Below are 25,707 nucleotides of genomic sequence, written 5' to 3' on the forward strand. Positions count from 1 at the left end.
TCCTGACGGAGTAAATTGTAGAAAATAAAATTTAAAAATACTGTAAAATAAGTTATAAATGTTTAATTTAAATATATAAATAAAAACCCATTGACATGGAAGAGCAGTTTTATTTATTCCAATTTAGCATATGCAATACCTAGACAATTTATAAATCTATAAATAATACATGAATTTACTATAAATAAATAGTCATTAGAACAAAACTCGTTTGCTCACTTTATATTTCTTGATGAATCTGGTTAATTTGTTGTTGTTTGAAAGGAACCTCTTTTACTTTAATAATAAAGTGTCTCCAATTATCCCCTGCTCCATTAACTCTTTTTCTATTAACCGAATTTGCTTTAGCTCATGTTTATAATGCATTAATACATCCACTAAATGATTAATATCCTCATAACTTATATTTTTACCATTATATTTATATGTTCTATAAGTATAAATATACATTTCTTTGTTTGTGAAATCAGGAACAGTACATTTTTTGTAAGAGATTCCTTTATTATATAATTTTCAATTTTCTTCCTCAAAGCCTTCCTCTTTGCTATTTCTGTTTCATCATCATCATCATCATCTTCGCTTTTCTGTAATCTGTCAGCTTTGCTATTTATAAACACATTTTTACTGCTTTTTATAATATTTAGTTTATCTTTAATATGAAGTTTCTTATGTCGTGATAAGCCGCTTCTATGTTTCAAAGTTTTATCACACGCATTACACTTGTATAATTTTGTTGATTTAAAATTATCGTTTGAAACTTTCTTATTTTTTAAACATATTTTAGGCATTGAACCTTCTTCTTCTTCTTGATGTATTTCTTCATTGATTTCATGCATTGGACCTTCTACTTCTTGATGTAAAGCTTCATTGATTTCATGCATTGGAGTTTCTTCTTGATGAAATGTTTTATTATAGTCCTCAAAAGTTTGATCAATACCTTTCTCTATAAGCCCACTCAATGACTGATTAATGTTTTTCAATGTTCCCAGTTTTTGGATTATATTATTTTGGTACAACGAAGTTTTGTTCATTTTTAATTTTGTATATTTACTAACCATTTTAAAGTCAATATAAATTGGTCTTCTTTTCTTATTGTTGCTTCAACGATGCTCCAGAAAATACCAAATAACGTAAGAAATCTTTCTCTTTATATACCTTTGTAACCTTCTGTTACCTTTTCATCTTATATTATGTAAACTTTTTTTGCTTTCTTTTATATTATGTTACCTTCTCTCTCATTTCTATGTAACATTCTGTTACCTTTTTCTCTTATATTATGTAAAAATTTTGATTCCTTTTATATTATGTTACCTTTTCTCTCATTTATATGTAACCTTCTGTTACCTTTTTATTTTATATTATGTAAACTTTTTGCTTTCTTTTATATTATGTTACCTTCTCTCTCATTTCTATGTAACATTCTGTTACCTTTTTCTCTTATATTATGTAAAATTTTTTTGCTTTCTTTATATTATGTTACCTTTTCTCTCATTTATATGTAACCAAATTCCGATATTGATAAGAAGCTATACTAAAGAATTATTGTTCGTGCTTATTAAATTTTAAAGGAAACCAAAAGTGTTATAGATTAGAAACGTAACCCACCTAGGATTATAAACATATATTACATTTTAACGGAAAGCGATAAATGACAAAAATCAAAACTTCAATCAGATTGACGCTAGCTCTTCTAGTTTCCAAGATACCGCTCAAGGAAGTAGATGATTTCAGTCCTCATTTAGAGTCTCCACAATGTCCCATGTTTCTTTTCATCGCTGTACAGATACTTCCTATAGAATTAAGTGAGGTCAAAACTTATACAATTAATGCAAACATTATTATTATTACCTTGATTAAACTGGGAATCAATATTTCAGGTATTTGCCTAAACACATTTAAAACGGAATGTTACGTTTCAATATAATGGCAGCTACTGCTGAGGGGTACTTTACGTTAGTTTTTAAGGACTTTGCATTGTAGCTAAGGCTTAAGCTATCCAACGTTCCAAACACAAACAAAAAACGAAATAAGCGGAAACTCGTAATATAATTCCTTTGCTAATTAGTTATACTCCACCAACGCACAACTGTATTTATCACATCCGAAACCGCGAATAAAATTGACTTTCAAATGGCAGAAACATATAGTACATTTTAACGGGAAGGGTAATTAATGATAAAGGATATGAAAGCCCACGAATTATTGTGCATGCTTGTTAAAAGGTTAAAAGGGAGAAACGGTATTACATTTTAACGAGCCACAATAAAATCAGTGTTTCAACAAAGAACGTAAAATGAGTGCACACTTAAAAATGTTCCCATAGAAATCATCTCATTCTCCGCGTTAGCAAAATAAGATTGTTTCAAATGGTGGAAACATATAAAAACTACATATAAGTAAAAATGCCACTTTACTTTTATTACCGTTTTTGATTAAGGTATGTGTGTTTACTACTATAATTTTATAATAATTATTTAAAAGAATATATAGGAAATCTCATACAGTCGTTGGGCGGGAATATGGAATAAAAGTTGACGAAGTTCACTTGAAGAAGAGTTAGCAGAATGGTGGAATATTTGATGGTGTGGTGTTAATATTGTGTCCTCGCAACTGAGTTAATGCAATAATGATGCAACCGATACTCGTCGCGGATGCACTCTAACGATGCGCGCCGAATAAGACGGATTGCAATCGCAATCCAAGGAGGTGGAGGGTTGGGGGTGGAATCATCCCCCTCTTGGAATGCAATCGAGTGGAAACGTATAATTAAACTTTCCAAAGAAAATTGAAATATTATGCTCAATTACAATCCAGACAGTAATCCCTACTAATATTATAAATGCGAAAGTCCTGATGTTAGTTACACTTTCACGCAAAAACTACTTAACCGATCATCATGAAAATTTGTACACATATTCTTAGTGGTCCCCGAATGGTTATAGGCTACTTTTTATTTAATAAAAAATTATTTTTTAAATAAAATAAAGAAATTGTTTAGCCAATCATACCTCTGCATCTGATTATTTGACTACTTTAACGCCATCTAGCATTCTAGCAATGAAGCTCAAACCTAAGTACTATAGTACCATCACACTGTATTATCACACTGTATTACTGACAGCTAACATGTGTTTTATTGTTTCAATACTTCAAGTGTGTACACTTTATTGTAGTATTTTCTAATAGTTTTGCTTTGTTGTAATATTGCTTATTACAACTGCATAACATATACTTGTAGATAAATTTGTGTTTCCAATTACATGTATTCTTATGAGAATTGATTGCTTTGATATACATTCTCTTAAAAATTGCATTGAATATTATGTAAACTATGCACAAAATCTGTTTATCAGTAAATTTTTGCGAAAAAAAGATTTACTTTTGATAGATTAAAATAACAAACCTTTTGATTGGTTAAGAAAATTATTAAGTAGTTGTCGGGTATACAAGTGAAGAAACTTAATTCATTAAGGAACAGTGTATACCTCTTGTGTTACAATTCGATTGCTTAGTAAATTGGATATAATCAGTAATATCAAAACAAAACAATATAACTCATCCATATCCTCGAGCGGTATCTTTGAAACTACGAGTATAAGAACTAGAGCAAATTTGATTGAATTTTTGATTTTTTTTGTCTTAGAGAACAGCTCTCATATTTAAAGATCTAAATAATTTAATCAATTATCAAGGATCAATCATTGATCTATATTTACTACGTAAAAAATATTCCAGTCGTTCATTGACCAAACTCAACGTAATATCAGTTCTTATCTACAACGTATCCGGTAGTGCTAATTACTTTACTTACTTTACTAACTACAACTCCTAGTACTACCACTATGTATTGTAAACATCATACACATGAGTCTCAAAGAAGAATTGAACGTGTGCGGTGCGGGCAAAGCGTTCTTGCCCACAATTAAAATCGATCAACTGAACATCGGAGAAGAATATAAAATCAGCAGTTTAAAGTGGGTGACTACTAGATTTGGCAAAGCCCTAGTAGCAGAACTTGTTGATAAGCAGGTATTTTTACCAAAACGTTTTGCAACCAATTTAAAAGACATGAGCTCTGAAGAATTCCGAAAGCTTGTAGAAGGAGGAGTCAAGCTAATATTCAAAGGCATCAAGAGTTTTGGGACGCACGTTGGAGCTTCGCATAATAAAAAAAAAATGGACGACGATATTTTAACCACCGTAATACGACGCTTTAATAACTGCTTAAACCGAGAAGACTACTCTCAATTGCTTAAATCAAATCTAAAAAATATAAAACTACGCAGCGAAATTAAAGAAATTAAATTAAATCGAAATGGAAAGTTAGCTAAAAATGTAGGAGCTTTACGGAAGATTGAAGGAACACTAACAAAATTTTATTACTATAACCGAAAAATTAATGAAAAACTTTTGCAATCAACAACAAGTGCGAATGCAAAATTATATCGAAAATCAAGAAACGTGCAAGGTGGAAGTTATCGTCATACAACAAAAACTACGAGACCTGCGTTATCATATCAAGACGTAAGTTTTGCAATACAAATTTTGCTTTATTTACCCAAGTTTAATTTTTTCAGATGGAATCGGCTTTTGAAAGTCGCATTCAAACGGGTATAATTGAAAATGATGAAAACTTCATTGATCCAAGGGAGTTTCTACGTGCCTGCCAACCCATAATTTTACGCAAATGGAAGTTCGTTTTAAAAAGGCTACGTTCAACCTGTCTCTGAGGAAGAAAGCTTTAAACATTTTACCACCTCCAATGTCGCCATTCTTCAGGCTTCCGATCACCAAGAAGCATTGCAACGTCTTCTGGAGCAGATATATCAACGAATGGACGAATTTAGCGAGCGAGGGAGCGGTTGGGCGTTAAAAACGGTTTGCAATTTAACAATATGCATAAATAAATATGACGCGTTAAATGCGCGTTATGGAACTTTCATTGATTTGCCAAATGTATTGAAAAGAAAAAATGCCATTATTAATGTCAAAAATAGAGACAATCGCTGCTTTGCATGGGCGATTCTAAGTCAAATGTTCCCCGCACAGCAAAATATTGAAAGCCAAAATGCATATCCTCAAGACGTGCATAGTTATTTTAATTTTAAAGGCATTCAATTTCCAGTTAAATTAAATGATATTTCAAAATTTGAAAAAGTCAATCAGAATATTTCGATTAATGTTTTCGGTTTGTCTGATAAAAACACGACAATAGTTCCTATTTATATTATACAGCAGGAAAAAGACATGCACGCAAATCTACTTTATTTGCAAAATTCTAATAACAGAGGCGGCCATTACTTTAACATCAAGAATTTATCGCGTTTATGTCGCAATCAAATTACAAAGCATACCGTAACGACGCATATTTGCACAACATGCTTGAATCATTTTTCATCTGAAGATAAATTACATCAGCACAACGTTGATTGCAGTTGTCATGAACCAACTAAAATAGAAGTTCCTAAAGCAGGCTCATTTATTTCTTTCACAAAATATCGCGCAATGTTACCAACACCTTTTGTTGTATATGCAGATTTTGAGTGGCTTAATGCACGTATAATGACAGACACAGTAGAAACTGGTTCAAGTAATATTGCAAAGCATGTCCCATACAGTGTCGCATATAATTTAGTTTGTTCGCCTTATGCTTCACTTAATAAATTTAATTTATACAAAGGAAAAAATCCACAAAAATGGTTAATTAATGAACTCGCCGAATTAAGAAAAGATATTGAAATAGCGTATAAAGTTATTCATCCAATTACTATGACTGTTGATGACATTTTGCACTTTGAAAAAAATAAACAATGCGATTTTTGCAAATGCGATTATTCTTCCAACAATATGAAAATTAAACATCACAACCACTTTAGTGGCAAATTTATTGCATCCATTTGCAATGGATGCAATTTAAAGATACAAAAACAAAAAATATTGCCAATTATATTTCACAATTTTAGTAAATATGAATGTCATTTGCTCATAAAGGCATTGGCAACTTTCAATGATGAAGTCATACATATACCTAATACCTCAAACTACAGAAAATTATATTTCTGTATCTAAACGTGTTGGCGGTCTCACTTGGAGATTTTTAGATTCATATCGCTTTATGTCCTCGTCTTTGGCAAAATTAGCCCAAAATTTAAATATTGACGAGTTTGTTTATACCAAATCCCATTTTCCGAAAGAAACTCATTTGAAATTATTACATCGAAAAGATGTCTTTCCGTACGAATACATTACAAGTTTTGATTGCATGAACGAAACGTCATTGCCGGCAAGAAAACATTTTTATAGCACCCTACCCTCCGACCGATTACGAACATGCAGAAAATGTTTGGAGGACATTCAACATTAAAACGCTAGGTGAATACTCTGATTTATACCTCAAAACAGATGTTCTTTTATTAACTGATGTGAATGAACAATTTCGAAAATTTTCTCTTCAGTACTACCAACTTGATCCGATTGCTTTCTTTACCGATCCGGGACTTTCATGGGAATCCGCACTGAAAATGACTAATGCAAAACTAGAATTGCTTAGTGATACTACGTGGAGGTATATGTCAGAGTATACATCGCTACGCAAGGGCCAATAATAAATTTCTTGCTGATGCATCCGGTAATTCAACATTCGATCCGAAAAAGCCTATCTATTATCTATTTTGATGCCGTTAATTTGTATGGCTACTTGATGTGCCTCAAGCTTCCTACAAGTAATTTTAGATGGTTAGATTCTGAATCTATTGCGCAACTTAAACCCTACATTTTAAATGGTGAGACCGGTAAAATCGCTTATGACGAACAATACAACCAGAGTTGTGTCTTAGAAGTAGATTTATCGTATCCACATGCAATCCACGATTCTCATGCGGACTTGCCATTCTGTCCGAAGCACAGATTGTGTTCAAAAATGCTTCTAAACTCATTTGTTTCTATGAGGAAGAAGAAAGGTATGTCATAGACATTAATAATTTATTGCAATGTATTGCAAATGGAGTAAAACTGACAAAAATTCATAGAGTTATTACCTTCAATCATAGTACTTGGCTGAAAGACTATATTATGCTAAATACAAATTTTCGAGCAAAAGCTAAGTCAAAGTTTGAAAAAGATTTATTTGAAAAAAATAATGCTTGCTTCGGGAAAATCTTAGAAAATATCAGAAACCATCGTAATGTAATTTTAATAACAAATGGCGATTGGAATAAAGCTAGAAAATTAATTGCAAAACCTAATTTTAAGCAAACAATAATATTTAACGAAAACCTAATTGCTATTGAGATGAAAAATGTAAATATTAAATTGAATAAACCGCTATACTTGGGCATGAGCATTTTAGAATTTTCTAAGAATTTAATGTATAACTTTCATTATAATTACATAAAATCCGAACGTGTATCAAATTTCTAAGAAAGCAAACTACTTTATATGGACACGGATTCGCTTATCATCTTAAAAATTCAACTATTTACGATATTATTAAACGCGATGCCGAGACTGAATTGGACACGTCAGTATACCCGGAAACAATGTACATGGAATAAAAGCTCTTAATAAAAATGTTTTAGGAAAATTTAAAGACGAATGCGCCAATACATTTGTTTCTGAATTTATTTCACTCAGAGCGAAATTATATTCGTTTAAAACTTGAGACCAGGAAACGAAAAAGGGCAAAAGGTGTTGGTAAATCAGCGATTCGAAAGTTAACGTTCCAGGATTACTACAATGCTTTGTTCAATGATAATCATATTAATATTTCATTTCACACAAGTATTTCTGATAAACACAATTTGTACTTGTATGTGCAAGTTAGGTTTAAGCGCTAACGACGACAAAAGAGTCGTGGGCGATGATAAAAGTTCTTCACTACCATATAATCATTATAAATTGTTAAACAATAAAAACTTGTAATTAATTGTTAAATTTGCTTAATCAAAATTTAAAAAAACGCTTTTGCATCTGATAATTATAAATGATTATTATTTATTGCAACACCCTGTATTATCAATTTCAACAACACTCAGTATCTAGAAATTTCAAATCTCCCTATGTCCAATGTCAAAATGTCAAATCCCCTGTCGCCCAATGTCAGCTGACTACTGCAAATGTCAACTGTCTTAAGTCAACCTCCAAAGCACTATCTAACAGCAGATCCAACGAAGAACATCCAACCTATTTACATTTTTAAATTATTCAATAGCGACATATATCAACCACATACAAAACCTCACACCATACATCGCCCATCTCTCTCGCACCCACTACCAACACTCCTCTCTCTCTCTAACACACTGTCTCTTATGCAGATCTTTACAAACCGGTTGTCCATAAGAATTACATGGGCCTTATCAGCTTCCACATACTTTTTATATCTACTTATATGAGAATAAATCCTTATGTAATAATTACGAATAAAGTAAAGTATGAATTTTTAGTTATTTGGGATTCAACGTGTGAATGCAACGGTGAAACCACACAATTAATTACCTCAATTTCAAACCACATATCCTGTGAGTTTTTGTGAAATTACAAGACTTGTATGCTTTGAAAAAGGCAATCGATCTACACGACTTTAATTTTGATAACAACTCTAGTTCATAATTACTCCATAAAAAAATCTACAATATCCCCCGGAAGGTCAGCGGCACAGGTTTACATGTCTACGCGCTGCATCGAACAGTTAACAGTAGAGAACGACTGAAATTTCGCTTTCGGCCAAGAATTCTAGTTTCGGCTTCAGTTCGGTTTCACCCAAAAATTGGCCGAAACTATCGGCCGCATCGAAACTCATTGTTCGTGATATTTATTTTAGTTTTATTTTAAAGGGAGGTTTGAAGAGGTTTGAACCAAACCAACCAAATATATGTTTTAAAAATTCCCAGAACCAAAAACTTTAAACACTTTATTGCTTCATACTATTGGAAATGGTTTTGTTAGCCTCGCCGGGTCTCTTAATTAATAGTGCTGTATTTGTTTTAACGTACATTGTAAATACAACTTTATACGTTGAAACTCCCAAAATGTTGTCGAGTGTTATATTTCGTTTGATTACAATAATTCTCTCAACGACTCGTGGCCCTCCCAATGGCAAATTATGAAAATCGAAAATTCAATACTAACTGGTGACAGATGTACATTGTACATATCCGCTAAGTGAAACCATGGATGCTCCACCCGATTTTTCAACTACAGAGTGAAATATCGACTTGCAAATGGAAGCATTGATGGTCCGCAAGAATGGCGAACAATTAAAGGGAAACTTGCCTATGACGAAGCAGAGGAAGAAGACGAAGAAGACGATAAAAATAGTACTAAGCCTGAAATTAACGAAACCACTCCGTCGACATCATTAAGCAATCCAAGGAATTTTTCAATCACAAAGCACAATAATACTTTAGACATAAATATTTTTCATATGATACTTACTACCTTCTCTCTTTAGTGTTTCTGATAGTTGGCATGGGACTAATTCAAACAGTTATTACATTTTATGTAGTTTTAAGAAATAAATAAACATACGATTTATAAATTTTTTTTGTCTTTCACACGTTGCGGTCCTTGCGGTCTCTCTAGCTACGCAAGCGCCTCAGCCACTTAACCTCCACATTAGCATCGCTTCGCATTAGCATACATAAACTCGTTATATGAACAAAAAATTGATAAGGTAGTTGTGATAGGAAAGAAATTAAAACTGCTAAAGTATTTGTCAATTTTAATTTATCACAAATAATGGATGCCTCTGACAATTTCAAATTTCAGTAGAGTCCGCTTATAATGACATCGAAGGGAATTGACATACACGTCATAATAAGCGGACGTCATACAAAGCGTTTTGTGAAATGAAAACCTTTTTATGTAAATATGTACATATATTATTATTAATGCCAATACTGGAAGAAAAACCGTAGAAATAATCTAGAAACATAATTCTTCCATGGATGGAGCTTAATTTTTGATAATGATTTGTTCCTTTATCAATCGCGAAACAAACTTTACCACTTTCGAAATGTTCATTGAACAATTCATTCATTTAAAAAGAAGCAAGTTGAGTAAAACGAAATCAGTTTACGTCGATATATCGCTGTGGTAGGAAGCAAAATATTATGATTAAAGACGTGTGCTGGTGTGAAAAGAAAAAATCAAACATGAGTCTCAAAGAAGAATTGAACGTGTGCGGTGCGGGCAAAGCGTTCTTGCCCATAATTAAAATCGATTAACTGAACATCGGAGAAGAATATAAAATCAGCAGTTTAAAGTGGGTGACTACTTGATTTGGCAAAGCCCTAGTAGCAGAACTTGTTGATAAGCAGGTATTTTTACCAAAACGTTTTGCAACCAATTTAAAAGACGTGAGCTCTGAAGAATTCCAAAAGCTTGTAGAAGGAGGAGTCAAGCTAATATTCAAAGGCTTCAAGAGTTTTGGGGCGCACGTTGGAGCTGAAGTTTGCTTCGCATAATAAAAATAAATGGACGACGATATGTTAACCACTGTAATACAACGCTTTAATAACTGCTTAAACCGAGAAGACTACTCTCAATTGCTTAAATCAAATCTAAAAAATATAAAACATTTACGCAGCAAAATTTAAAAAATTAAATTAAATCGAAATGGAAACTTAGCTAAAAATGTAGGAGCTTACGAAAGATTGAAGGAACACTAACAAAATTTTGTTACTATAACCGAAAACTAAAAAACTTTTGCAATCAACAAGTGCGAATGCATAATTATATCGAAAATCAAGAAACGTGCAAGGTGGAAGTTATCGTCATACAACAAAAACTAGGAGAGCTGCATGATCATATGAAGACGTAAGTTTTGCACAATACAAATTTTGCTTTATTTACCCAAGTTTAATTTTTTTCAGTTGGAATTAGCTTTTGAAAGTCGCATTCAAACGGGTATAATTGAAAATGATGAAAACTTCATTGATTCAAGGGAGTTTCTACGTGCCTGCCAACTCATAATTTTACGCGAATGGAAGTTCGTTTTAAAAAGGCTACAGTCCATTAAATGCAACCTCATATTCACCGCCCAATACGTTCAACCTGTCTCTGACGAAGAAAGCTTTAAACATTTTACCACCTCCCATGTCGCCATTCTTCAGGCTTCCGATCACCAAGAAGCATTGCAACGTCTTCTGAAGCAGATATATCAACGGATGGACGAGCGAGGCAGCGGTTGGGCGTTAAAACGGATTGCAATTTAACAATATGCATAAATAAATATGACGCGTTAAATGTGGGTTATGGAACTTTCATTGATATGCCAAATGTATTGAAAAGAAAAGATGCCATTATTAATGTCAAGAATAAAGACATGCACGTAAATCTACTTTATTTGCAAAATTCTAATAACGATCAAATCGCGATCAAATTACAAAGCATACCCTAACGACGCATATTTGCACAACATGCTTGAATCATTTTTCATCTGAAGATAAATTAAATCAGCACAAAGTTGATTGCAGTTGTCATTAACCAACTAGAATAGAAGTTCCTAAAGGTTTCGGCCAAGAATTCTAGTTTCAGCTTCAGGTCGATTTCGCCCAAAAATTTGCCGAAACTTTCGAAACTCAGTGTTCGTGATATTTACTTTAGTTTTATTTTAAAGGGAGGTTTGAAAAGGTTTAAACCAAACCAACCAAATATATGTTTTAAAAATTCCCAGAACCAAAACTTTAAACACTTTCTTGCTTCATACTGTTGGGAATGGTTTTATTGCACCATTTTTAAAAAATTTTAAGGTAAAATTTATGGCTTGAATTGTTTTATCTAAAAATTCCGATCACTTCCGAATATTCTTCCAAATGACAAAAAAAAGTTCCCAAGTTCCAAATAGCATATATTGAAAATATTGAAATCAGCGAAAAGACGTTCAGTTCTGCCCAAGAGTTGATAAGGTACAGATCAAGAGTTTCTAAAGTACAGTTCTTCGTTTCAAGACGGTAAGTTCGAAGTTCATTAACAGTTTGTGCAAAGTGTTATTCAATTTGCACTCCTTCTGCATTCCCATTTTTACATTTTTAACCATTAAATTATGATACAGATAAAAAAATGTCACGAAAAGAAAAAAATCCGATTTGACAATTTTTTGAAAAAAGCATTAGCGATTCATCCAAAGCTATTTGAAAAATTTGTAAAAAAAATCATGTTCATTGGGAAGTCATGAACCCAAAAACAAACTTTGTACGGAGTAAAGCTACAGTTATCAAATATCACGGCGCGGAACATTGCAAAATATTAAAACGACAGTCAGAAATAGAACATTTAAAAACGAAGCTAAATTAAGGCGAACAAAATATTGAGTACAGATCAACCGAAACTTATTCAACCGACGATCCCAAATTTGACCTCTAAACTTGTACAATGGTCGGATGATCATGAAGCTACTAAGAGAATTGACAAAGCAATAATGGACCTTATGATTGTGGATATGCTGCCTTATACTTTGGAAAGCGAAGCAATTCGGCTACTCAATTTTACTGATTCAAATATTGCGAATATCGGGTGAAATCTGATAAATATTTTCGAACATCGCTGATGCCGAAAACATACGAAGCAGTCAAATCTAAAGTAAAAACTTTAATTGCAAAAAGCAAGTAGGTCAGGGCTACCACCGATATCTGGACCAATGTAGTAAAACTTGTTCACTTCTGAACTTTACCGCTCATTTTATTGTAAATGATCAACGCCTTAAAGTTATTTTAGGCGCATGCGTACTAGAACAAGATCACACCAGTCAATACATTGAGCATAAATTAACAGAGATGGTAAATGAATGGAATTTAAAGGGCAAGATTTTTCTGGTCCTACGTGGCAATGCAGCAAGCATGGTTTGCGCAATGCGTGAACATTATGAATCAATAGGTTGTGTGGCACACACACTGCAATTAGTCATAAAATAAGCTTTATTTTCGGACGAAGTAACGAAGGACTTGTTGAAAAAATGCAGAAAATTCATAGGCCATTTTCACCACAGTGAGCCAGCAACGAGAAAATTGTTTGAGTGTCAAAAACAATGTGGACTCCAAGAACATGCTTTGGTGTAAGATGTTGATGAGAGGTTGAACAGCACGTATTTGATGTTGCGAAGACTTTTAGAGCAAAAGAATGCAGTCAACTTATGCAGTGTTGAACATGGTAAGATTGATGCTCTTTTGCTAATGAATGGGATTTGATAAAGAGCATTACCGCGGTTTTAAAATTATTATATTTTTTATTTTTAACATTAGATTTATCATTTGGTGATGAGTCCTATAAATAGTGATACCATTGATATCATTATTAAATCGAACATTACAAGCGCGATGTGAAAACGATGATGAAATGATGACAAGCATGAAGAACGCACTGCACGAGCATATGAATGTCAGATTTTCTTTTTAAAAAGTCATCCTTTGTTGCTGGTTGATACAATACTAGATGCAAAATTCAAATCGAAGTATGTCGAAATTAATGTTCTCTCAGTTTCTGGATTAATCCTGCAGGGCTTTAACATTCCTATGGATAAAGAGAGTCTGTGGGATATACACGATGATTCTTCTATCAAGGTGGAGACAACTGGACCTGAAGATGAAAGGACCATTTTGAAACAAAATATTCAATCTTATGTAGGATTGAACGGCTAATATTCGAGAGCCTTTCAGACGAAAGAGCACACTTCAAGTGTATTAGGGCTATAAAGACGACAAACGCCCTTTTTGAACCAGTCATCATTAAGAAGTTTTAGACGTCGGGTGTGCGGGAGTTGTTCTAATATTTTACTGACATTATTTTTATAATTTTGATATTTTGCCAATTTTACTATTCTTCATATTCATATTCATTAAATTATTATCATCTAACTGCCAAAAGTCCATTTTATAATTATTTGTATTAACATTCCCTACAAACTTCTCGCCCGCATGACGACGTATTTAGCATGGCCAGTCCTACCTGATAAAGAAGGGAAGGTTCCAAGACCTACATAAACTGATCTTGGGGAAAACGAGCTCCCAATGTCAGTAAACCATTGTACTGCTCGGAAAGGACTGGATAAAACCGTTGACGACCCGCTTTTAAAAATCCAAGGAAGTGAGGTTAGGAAAACAAAACACGACGACGAAAAACGGCAGAAGAATGTAAGACTTGGAACATAAAACATTGAATAAGAGGGACCAAGAGCTAGAGAAAAGAACTACGAGAGTGAAAATTGACATCTGTGCCCCGCAAGAGACACACAAAAGCAAAAGGCCAATCAGTACCGGGGAGTACCTTGCTGGTATATAGTGGAGTGAGTAAAACAACGTTTTCTACCCCGAAGGGAGGAAAACGATTATTTCGGGTCTTGCCAAAGGCTTGACCTGAGTAAGGCCTTGCCGGCTTCCTTTCTTCCGGGCGGTACTGAGGAACGGATCCGCAAACGGCTCCGGCTAGCCGTCACAACCTCAGAGGCTTAGGAGGGTAAAACCTGCCAGAGGGCTTAGGAGGGTAAAACCCCTGCCAGAGGGGCCCTCTGTTGGCAAATTCGCGCAAGTTTGGACAAGTACACACGAAAGGTGCGGTAGGTAATCTCCGTAGGTCAAGCCTTTGGCAAAACCGAAATAATCGTTTTCCTCCTTCGGGGTAGAAAACGTTGTATATTTTGCCGTTGTTTTAACGACGCATATTCCATTTATCTTAAAATTTCCTTCACTTCCAAATATTCTTCCAAATGGCAACCAAATGTTCCAAAGTTCCAAATATCATATATCGAAAATATCGAAATCAGCGACAAGACGTTCAGTTCTACCCAAGAGTTAATAAGGTACAGATCAAGAGTTCCAAAAGTACAGTTTTACAGTTCAAAACGGTAAGTTCGAAGTTCATTAACAGTTGGTGCAGAGTAATAAATTTTAACCATTAAATTATGATACAGATAAAAATGTCACGAAAGGAAAAAATCCGATTTGGCAGTTTTTGAAAAAGCATTAGCGATTCATCAAAAGCTATTTGCAAAATTTGTAAAAAGCATGTTCCTTGGGAAGTCACGAACCCAAAAACAAACTTTGCACGGAGTAAAGCTACATTTATCCAAATATCACGGCGCGGAACATAGCAAAATAATAAAACAACAAATAGAAATAGAAGATTTAAAAATGAAGATAAATTAAGGCGGACAAAAGTATTGCGTACAGATCAACCGAAACTTATTCAGCCGACGATCCCTAATTTGACCTCTAAACTTGTACAATGGTCGGATGATCATGAAGTTACTAAGAGAATTGACAAAGCAATAATGGACCTTATGATTGTGGATATGCTGCCTTATACTTTGGTGGAAAGCGAAGCATTTCGGCGACTCAATTTTACTGATCCACATGCATTACACAGATATCGGGTGAAATCAGAGAAATATTTTCGAACATCACTGATGCCGAAAACATACGAAGCAGTTAAATCGAAAATAAAAACTTTAATTGCAAAAAGCGAGCTGGACCAATGCTAGTAAAACTTGTTCACTTCTGAGCTTTACCGCTCATTTTATTGTAAATGATCAACGCCTTAAAGTTATTTTAGGCGCATGCGTGCTAGAACAAGATCACACAAGTCAATACATTGAGCATAAATTTACAGAGATGGTAAATGAATGGAATTTAAAGGGCAAGATTTTTCTGGTTCTACGTGACAATGCAGCAAACATGGTTTGCGCAATGCGTAACATTATGAATCAATAGATTGTGTGGCACACACACTGCAGTTGATCATAAAACGAGCATTATTTTCTGACGAAGTAGCGAAAGACTTGTTGAAAAAATGCAGAAAAATTGTAGGCCATTTTCACCACAGTGAACCAGCAACGAGAAAATTATTTGAGTGTCAGAAAAGAAGTGGACTTCCAGAACATGCTTTGGTGCAAGATGTTGATGTGAGGTGGAACAGCACATATTTGATGTTCCGAAGACTTTTAGAGCAAAAGAAAGCAGTCAATTTATACAGTGTTGAACACTGCTCTTTTGATGCTCTTTTCGCGAATGAATGGAATTTGATAAAAAGTATTACCGCGGTTTTAAAATTTTTTTATGAAGCAACATTAGATTTATCATTTGGTGATGCGTCCATATCAATAGTAATACCATTAATATCATTATTAAATCGAACATTACAAGCGAGATGTGAAAACGATGATGAGATAATGACAAGCATGAAGCACTGCACGAGCATTTGAATGTCAGATTTTCTCCTTTAAAAAGTCATCCTTCGTTGCTGGTGGCTACACTACTAGATCCAAGATTCAAATCGAAGTATCTCAATTCCCAGGAAGTGGATCACGCGACAGAAGAAATCATATGTTTTTGACAGAGCATAACAACGACGGCTTGGTACTGTCCCGTGACGAAATTAATGTTCCCTCTGGTTCTGGATTAATCCCGCAGGCCTTTAACATTCCTATGGATAAAGAGAGTCTGTGGGATATACACGATCATACTTCTATCAAGATGGAGACAACTGGACCTGAAGATGAAAGGACCATTTTGAAACAAAATATTCAATCATATTTATCGGAGCCATTATTGCAACGCAATGCTGACATATATGGTTATTGGAACAGCAGTCCATATCCTGCCCTAAGAAAAGCTGTTTTGAAATATCTTTCCGCTCCGCCAACCAGTGTTCCAAGTGAGCAACTGTTTAGCGCTGCTGGACAAATATACTCCGATCGTCGGAGTAACCTGCTTGGCGAAAACGCGGAAAAATTGCTTTTCTTAGCATATAATATAAGATTATTTAATTACGATTACTAAAATCTAATCTATTAAAATCTAATAGTAATCTAATAATATTATATTTTGTTTCTTTTAAGTAATTTTATCGCTGTTTTTATAAATTAAGTTAGTAGTATACTAATAGTTTAAAACCCCGTCTCACAAATAACTTTAATGTCGCGATGCGCATTTCGAAGCTAATTTCCTTCCTTCTTCAGGCGAAGGAATTATAAAACTGTTAAAGTTATTTGTAGACGGGGTTTTTAAACTCTATTAGTATTTGTTTACTACAGTGCATCAAGTAGTGTAAAAGTTAGTAGTAAGTAAGTACATATTATATTATAATTAACATATTTATTTAATTATGTTTTATGTTAGTAAAAATTGATTATAGTTGTTATTTTTAAATCTTTATTAATTAATTCATTAATTAATTTATTTATTTATTTATTAATTTTATTTAACACCATTTAACTATTTGTTTGTGTCCACAAATTGAAATAAATGAATATGATATGAAAATGTAAGTTACAGTTTCGGTTTCGGTTTCGGTTTCGGCCGACACTGAGGCCAGGGCCGAAATTTCGGTTTCGGTTTCGGCTAAAACCAGTTTCGGTCGGACTCTACTTCTGGGACGTAATCAGCAACCCGCCAACTCAAGATAAGTACCCAACCCTAAAAACGGCAATATTAAGCCGATTCTCTGATTCCAGACAAACACAACTGCACAAACTCCTCAGAGACATGACACTCGGCGACAAACGATTCTCGCAACTCCCGCGGGAGATGCGCGAGCTAGCAAAGGTCTCCATGGAAGATGAGGCGCTGCACCAACTCTTGAAAGAGCGTCTCCTGCCTGGGTACGCCCATACCTCCTGGTCTCAACCAACCTAAACGATCTCAACAGCCTGGCGGAAATAGCGGACCGCCTCGTGCTCAACATGGGCAGCAGCTCGGTCTACGCCGTACACAACAGAGACCATATACAAAGAGCGGGACCTTCAAAACTCGACCAGCAAATCCTGGAACTCAAGATGACCCTGAAAAGCTGCCAGCAAGAGATCAATAACCTACAGCTAAGTCAACAACAAATCACGAAACAACTGACCGGTGAACGTTCTTGACATGTCAAAGCATGAAACCACACTGATTTTAAAAACATTTATTTAAGCTTATTAAATAAAAATTTTACACATAAATGTCCACAATTAAATAAATTTCCACCTTGAAAATTATCATGATTGTATTGTATAAAACACTTAGAAAAGTACTTTTTCACCTCTAAAGGTGGTTGAAGATTTCCATAACCATCGAAATATTCTACATTTTTGTTATGCTTTATATATGCAACCCAATGCGTACCCGCCCCTTTACTTGTATCGAGATTTATAATTCCCAATTCATTTTTATGTGGACTTGCTGGTAGAGAATTTCTCATAAATACCCCTCTAAAATGTTTTAAATTTCTACAGTATTCCTCCAAGTCATAATTGGTTAATGCTCTTTGAGGTAATTTACTGATGTTGATTGCTTCATTTTTCTTTGTTTGTGCTGGTATTTGTTTTTCCCTAAAAAAATACCCAACCCTTTGCGATATGGTTTCAGATATAGTAAGCAGATTAGAGAGAGGCTCTAAGGAAAGGAAATCAATGAGTGGATACAACACAGAAGGTCAGAATGGAACAATCACATCAGTAGGATGGAGACCACAAGAATAGTCAGAGTAGCACGCGACAAATCGCCACAAGGGCGCAGGTCGCTGGGAAGACCTAGGAAAAGATGGTCAGATGTAATACAATGAAGAAAAACAGGCTATTGCCTACATAAGAGAAGAAGAAGAAGAAGAACATTCCTACAAAATCTGGGGGCTCAACCTAAGGACTTGCTACAAAATCTCGAGGCTCAACTTAAGGACTTGCTACAAAATCTGGAGGTTCAACCGAAGGACTTTCTATGAACATTGAGTGGGTGAGTGAACATAGACGATAATGACAATAAACACTGACGCGCCGTTTCACATCGGCCGTGTGAGCGTAACGAAGACGTAAAGAAGCCAAAAGTTGCGGCCGTGAGCAAAAAGTGAGCAAATTTAGACGATATTAAAGGTGCAAGCTGAAAAGATGGAGATCAACTGTTTACACGACAATCCGCGTGCCGCGAAACAGATTGATAATGCACCCGCGAGTTCACTAAGATTAATGCATGAAGTAATATTTGATGTTGTTGCGCCGCGAATGAAACATAAATTTGTACGCACTTTTTCGGGTTTTGGTTTCACCAAAAACTCAAAAGAGTATGAACATTTACGAAGGAGAATTTACGAGAAATTCTCAGTAAAGCAGTTAACAACCGCGTGCAATATGTTAGATATTGACGACAGTAGTAAGAAAGACGAGATGTGGGATCGCGTGTGTGAAGTGCTCAGAGACTTGAACAACTTAAAGAAGCACCAGCTACCCGACGATGATTCAAACGACGAGGACGACGACGGCGATGAAGAAGACGACTACGACGACGACGGCGATGAAGAAGATGACTACGACGACGACAGCGATGAAGAAGACGACAACGACGACGACGGCGATGAAGAAGACGACTACGACGACGACAGCGATGAAGAAGACGACTACGACGACGACAGCGATGAAGAAGACGACTACGACGACGACGGCGATGAAGAAGACGACTACGACGACGACAGCGATGAAGAAGACGACTACGACGACGACGGCGATGAAGACGACTACGACGACGACGAGGAAGACGACAACGACGACGACGACGACGACGACGAGAACGACAACGACGTGAATTTACAACACTTAAGACGAAAAATGCTTCATTCTTGTGATCGAAAAAATTTGGATAACCGTGCTAAAGTTAAAGACGACGAAATACCAAGAGGAAGCCAAAGGCGTAAGAAGTGCAGCTCCCAACTCTGCAAGGAGAAGAAGAAATCGAGAAGACGATACGAGGACGAGGATGAATTCTAACCACGAGCATCCACATCGAATTCAAAAATTACATTATCCTTTCGAGACGTTGAGGATATGTTTAGACCGTTTACGGGCGAAGACGCGTATGGTATTGAGACATGAACCGAAGAGTACGATGAAATTGTGGTCATGTTAAATCTCAATGCTTTACAAAAGCTTATTTGTGCGAAAAAAATGCTTAAAAGGTCTAGCTAAGAAGTTGGTCCAGAGTGAAATTGGACTAAACAATTGGCGAAATTTAAAAGACGCATTAAAAGATGAATTTGGCGACCAATTAAGTGATGCAGATGTACACAAGAATATGATGAGCCGCAAAATACAGAAAGGAGAATCAGTCCAAGAGTATTTGATTGTGATGAAGGAAATGGGGTATAAGGGAAACCTAGATAAGCCGACAATATCTTGGTTTAAAGAAAGAGCGATTCTGTCAACAACTAACGAACCAGTAGATAAAGCAAATATCTTGATTCTTTCAAAAATTGATGCGCTGACGAAAGTATACTACTCGGTTGATACTGTTCTCGATTTGGAAGAAGCTGTTCATTTTCCTACAGAATTTCTAAACTCTTTGAACTCGTCTGGACTCCTTCCTCACAAAATGGTGTTGAAAGTAGGTTGCCCTGTTATTTTATTAAGAAACCTGAATCCACCTAAACTTTGCAATGGCACGCGTTTGCTGGTAAAATCATTGAAAACTTTCATAATATCGTAGAGTGCACAATACTCAGAGGCTGTGGTACCGGAGAAGATGTATTGATACCCCGAATACCTCTGATACCATCGGATTTACCCTTCCAATTTAAACGTTTACAGTTTTCGGTAAAGACATCTTTTGCAATGACCATTAATGAATCACAGGGCCAAACCTTCAACGTTGCAGGCTCAGATTGGAGCGTTGACTGTTTTTCACAGGGACAACTGTATGTCGCTCTTTCAAGAGTGACCTCCAGAGAAAACATGTTTGTATTGTCTAATGACAAGAAAGCTGTGAACGTTGTTTATAAACATTCAGTAATATGTTGTAAAAATAAAATAAATAGTTAAAAATATTAATATTAAAAAATGATCTATTGTTCGATCATGTAAATCAGCATTTTCGTTGTTTTGCTCACATTTTGAACCTTGGAGTTCGATATTTTAAAAATGTTGAAAGTGGATTTTGAATCCGAAAGTATTATTCCGGACATCGAAGTAGACGATACAGATGATGACGATTTAAGTGAAAATGAATGGACTGAAATCAATGATTTTAGTCCATCATCTACGCATTATAAATTGCGTCATTACATTTTATTAAAATAAGAAAATCTGAGCAGTTACAAAACCAGTAAATCGACTTTTGTAAAATAACGACAACAAGATACCATTAAACCTATTTTAGATATTAAGACTAGATGGAACAGTACTCGCGGCATGATTGAAGTCGGTAAATTTGAAAATAGTTTAAATATATTTTGGCTCAGTGAGAGAAAATAATAAAAGTATAGCAATGTTAAACTAAGTGAAAAGTAGATAGGTCTTGCTTGAATTAGATATACCTATTTAAAAAAAAAAATTAAATAGTGTCAAACGCAATTTGTAGGGAAAAATATGTGACACTGCAATTTAACATGAATTTACTTTAACAATACTTATCGGATATTATTGGATCGACAATTTCAGGTTAGAATAAATTAGGCAAATCACTTTTCTTGTCGACGAAACTCAACAATTGCTTTTCAAGCATCAAGAGATAAGATGTTTTAAAGCACTACAAAAAACCAATTGGGTTTATTGTTTGAGTTTAATTTTAGATCCTCGGCACAAAATTAGAATGAATTTGATAAAACTAATTGGGAAAAGAATTAAAACATGCGGCTTTATCCAATGTTTCGAACTATTTTATAAGGAATATGCGAAAAACACCCTCGAGCAACCTATTGACACGATATTAATTAAAAGAAATACAATTCAATTAAAAAATGTTTTGACATTAATAGCCTATATAGGACATCAATAGATCTTTGAAACATTGGAAAGCTCAGTATGAAAGTATTTTATTGGGGTACGCTGGATAGAATAAAATATTTTGGAATGATGGAAGGAACATGAGAAGAGTCTTTTCCTACACTTTCAATGATGGACAGGGATTTATTCAGCACAATGGCTACATCCGTTTCTGTAGAAAGGTTATTTTCTACTGCAGGTATGATTATGACAAACGTTCATCATTAAAAAGATACGTGTGGCGTTACTCTGCTTAAATTTTTGGTCATCCTTTGATTTAAAGATAAATATTGAATTGTTGGGGGCACCCGTGAAACTCCGTTGTCTAGTCGAAAAGAAAAAGGATTAACCTTAAGGGTTTTCACAAAACTTTTAACACTCCAAACATGTTTATACACTATGGCATCATCGGAGCAGATGAATATTGTGGGTAGATATTTAAGTAGGTCATCAGTGATACGAAGATGTGGCGAAACATACAGGATGTTAAAAGTTTTGGCTGGCCTTAAGACTAATCCATCAAAAGCTGATGATGCCCACAAGGACTGAAACGCTAGCAAAACTCACTTACATACAAAATTGTAAAATCAAAGATAATCACAAAATTAATTTAAAAAATACATTTTATAAACCATGGATTACGTATTCAACTTAGAAAATAATATAATTTTATCCACCTATTGAGTTAGATCCCAATATCAGGTACTGCATTGGACTCATTGGTTTCCACACGTTCAACTCAATACCAAACATTGAAAAAGACATCAACGATAAAGTCTATATTACGAGCGCTTCTAACAAAGATGAAAAGTGGGTAATTACAATTCCCGAAGGAGCGTATAAAATTTCCGATATTGAAGACTACTTGTATGAATTTGTTTAACTCCTGGTACACAGTAATGCTTTAAGAGAAGAGGTGTTGCGTATAAAACCAAACACAAATACGCTAAAGACTGAAATTTATAGTAAATATTTTAACGTTAATTTCAACGAAAAGTATTCACTTGCATCATAATTTGCTTCTGATTCTACAAGAGTCTTAAGCGCAGGCGAAGAGTATTCTTCCGATCGTGAGGTGGACATTATAAAAGTAACCAGTGTGGCAGTTGAATGTAACATTGCAACCGGGTCTTATCGCAATAACCATCAATCTCATGTGATTTTTGATTTTGCACCAGACGTCAATCCCGGAGTTGCTATAAATAAAGAGCCGCAAAGTGTTCTCTATCTGCCAGTCATTAACAAACCGTTCATCGATAACATTACCGTACGAATTCTAGACCAAGAAGGTAAATTACTTAATCTTCGTGGTGAAAGAAGAGTTGTGAAGCTGGAATTAAAACCATCAAATGGGTATTCATTTCAATAACTACAGTGGAGGTTCTCAAAGAAGATATAAATTTACCTCCCCTTCAGTTTCAAGAGTTTTTTCACAAATGAAAGTAATAAAAATAGTTTCAAATGGTGAAACATATAAAAATTACATAGGCGAAATACCGTTGAGTTTGATACTGTTATTGATAAAGGTATGTGTGTATACTTACTATAATTTTATAATAATTATTAAAAGAAAGTTATAGGGAATCTCGTACAGCCGTTGGGCGCAAATATGGGATAGAGTTTAGAGTTGATGAAGTTCGCGAAGAAGAGTTAGCAGCATGGTGGAATGACGATGGTGAGGTGTGGAATGACTACTATTTTCGTAATTTTATCGCAGAAGAAAAAGGTTTCTTCATGATACTCTGCTACAACGACTGGTTCAATTTTTATTTTCAACCGCCATCATCACCCATTGGTCACGACGATAGCGACAACGACGACGAGGACGATGGGGATGACAACGAGGGCCACGGCAACGACGACCACGAGGAGGACAACAACGATGATGACAACGACAATTACTGCATCAATGAGGATGAAATGGACCCACCTTATGTAAACATGTGCCATTCATATTTTATAACTACATGTGTGCAGTGATTGTTTTAGTGAGTATAAATCGTTAGTTGGACAAACAATTATCTCGGATCGTCCTGGGTTTAATCGCGTTAATTCGAACTATTTAAGCGAATTTATTAGTGATGAATGCCAGTGCAATATGCATTCGGAAGCCGCTTTTACCATTAGTTATTCTTAGTTTTTTATGTATTATGTATATATTAGATACTATTAATTATTCTTAGTTTTTATGCATTATGTATATAGGGAGAGTAGGGTAATGGGAGTCAGCGGGTAATGGGAGTCACCCATATATCCACGAAACAATAGTTACGAGTAACGCGTAAATGGCGTCCCTACCTCCGTTCTGGTCCCCAGTGCCACCCCGACAAATCATACAAATCGGTGCGTGTATCATTGAGATACGCCAATATTTTATTTTGAGCTCCGCTGATCTAATTTTACGTCCACGCAAATTAGAAGATAAGTGTCGAATATCTTGCAATATTCGAATGAAACTTTATATAGTCTTAGTTAAACATTCAAAATCGTGATGTGCAGTTCAGATTACATTAATGTTTTGAAGAAATATTTTTGTTTTTTTCACAATAGTGCAATTGTAGGCAATGGGAGTCATGCGACTCCCAATGGACGTTTTGTCTTTAGTCCGCTCTAAATTGCCTATAAGAAGCAATGTGACTTATTTTTCAATAGCCTTCTTGCAGAAACGATACTGCAGGAAAGTAACAAAACCCTATATGTATTAGATACTTTAACAATTTTTATACAATTTTATAACATTCTGTTTAGAACATTTGGCATAAGCTATAGTATGATTAAAACAATCAATAATAAAGTTTTTTTCAAATATCACACCATCCCATTGGACATCCCATTTGATTTACATGGGCCCCACACCTTAACTCGCCATTTTTACACTACTTATAATGTAAAACGTAAATTATTAAATTTAATATTTTAAATAATTTTAAGTTGTACTACGGGGGGCGAGCCCTTTGCGGTCAATGCGCGTGAAGACAACCTTCGCACTGAGCATTTCGTGGAATTAGTATTTAAAATTATCTGAAGAAAGAAATACGCCATCGCAGCAACGGTATATTCTAGAGCAGTGGTTCCTAACCTGGGGGTAATTACCCCCGCATGGGGAAAACGGAGATTCTAGGGGGGGGGGGACAAGGGTGTAGAAAACTTACTTCTTACATAACTTACTTCTTGACAAGACTTAGTAGTCTCCACATCGTTTAATAAACTTCATCCCCATCGACTGCGCACAACACAATACGCAGTTAACATTTTAAGTTAACATTTTAGTTAACTCCACATAAATTCAAAGGTAAGCAGCGTTTGTTAAGAACGTCACGTTAATATTGTATTGTTAATATAGTCACGAGTGATTTGTTTACGTAGGTATGTATTAGTTCATTTTGTTTTACCACAAAAGCGCACTTATAAAGAAGCATTTCTACAATGGGGTTTCACAAGCATCATAGACATTGATTCTACAGACAATATACAGAAAGCAAATGAATCATGCGTTCAAGCTTCATACAAAATTGCTTATCGTATTGCACGTAATAAAAAACCACACACTATATGAGAGGACCTCATCAAACCTTGCTTGTTAGATGCAGTAACACTTGTTATTGGTGAGCAACATGTAGCTGAAATTCAACAAATTTCACTCTCAAACACTACTATTCAAAGTCGCATTTGTGAAATGAGTGCCGATATTACAGCAACCGTTATTTCGGAAATAAAGGAAAGTTCTATGTTTGCGCTGCAGTTGGACGAGTCCACAGATGTTGCTTCGTGTTCACAATTATTAATGTTTGCACGATACATTAAAGATGATGATGTATAGGAGGAATATTTGTTCTGCTAGTCTTTGCCCACTACTACTCGCTGCGAAGACGTATTTCAAACACTAAAAGAGTTTATTGAGGATAATGGCCTGGACTGGTTAAAACTGGTTGGTACTTGAACAGACGGGGGCGCCTTCCATGATGGGCATCCGTTCTAGTTTCCAGGCGCTC

The 25,707-nt window shown here is 35.0% G+C and overlaps 1 protein-coding gene across 1 annotated transcript; it reads left to right on the forward strand.

Annotated features, from left to right (window-relative positions):
• The first annotated feature begins 17,674 nt into the window (after positions 1–17,674).
• LOC135802515 (germ cell nuclear acidic protein-like) lies at positions 17,675–19,726 on the forward strand. Its single transcript, XM_065316114.1, has 2 exons — positions 17,675–17,843; positions 19,101–19,726. Exons 1-2 carry the CDS (start codon positions 17,675–17,677, stop codon positions 19,724–19,726), a joined length of 795 nt encoding a protein of 264 aa, XP_065172186.1.
• The last annotated feature ends 5,981 nt before the right edge of the window (positions 19,727–25,707 follow it).

The sequence above is a fragment of the Atheta coriaria genome, unplaced genomic scaffold (assembly GCF_025399875.1).
Source record: "Atheta coriaria isolate IRGN ID8LTWV9N9 unplaced genomic scaffold, Caltech_Dcor_3.1 hic_scaffold_30_pilon, whole genome shotgun sequence".
Classification (NCBI taxonomy): Eukaryota; Metazoa; Arthropoda; class Insecta; order Coleoptera; family Staphylinidae; genus Dalotia; species Dalotia coriaria.

Excerpts from the sequence above, each read along its gene's own strand:
- LOC135802515 (XM_065316114.1), top strand. The coding sequence starts at position 17,675 with ATGGGCAGCAGCTCGGTCTACGCCGTACACAACAGAGACCATATACAA. Across the intron at positions 17,844-19,100 it reads AATCACGAAACAACTGACCG|ATATTGACGACAGTAGTAAG; the intron begins GTGAACGTTCTT and ends GCAATATGTTAG.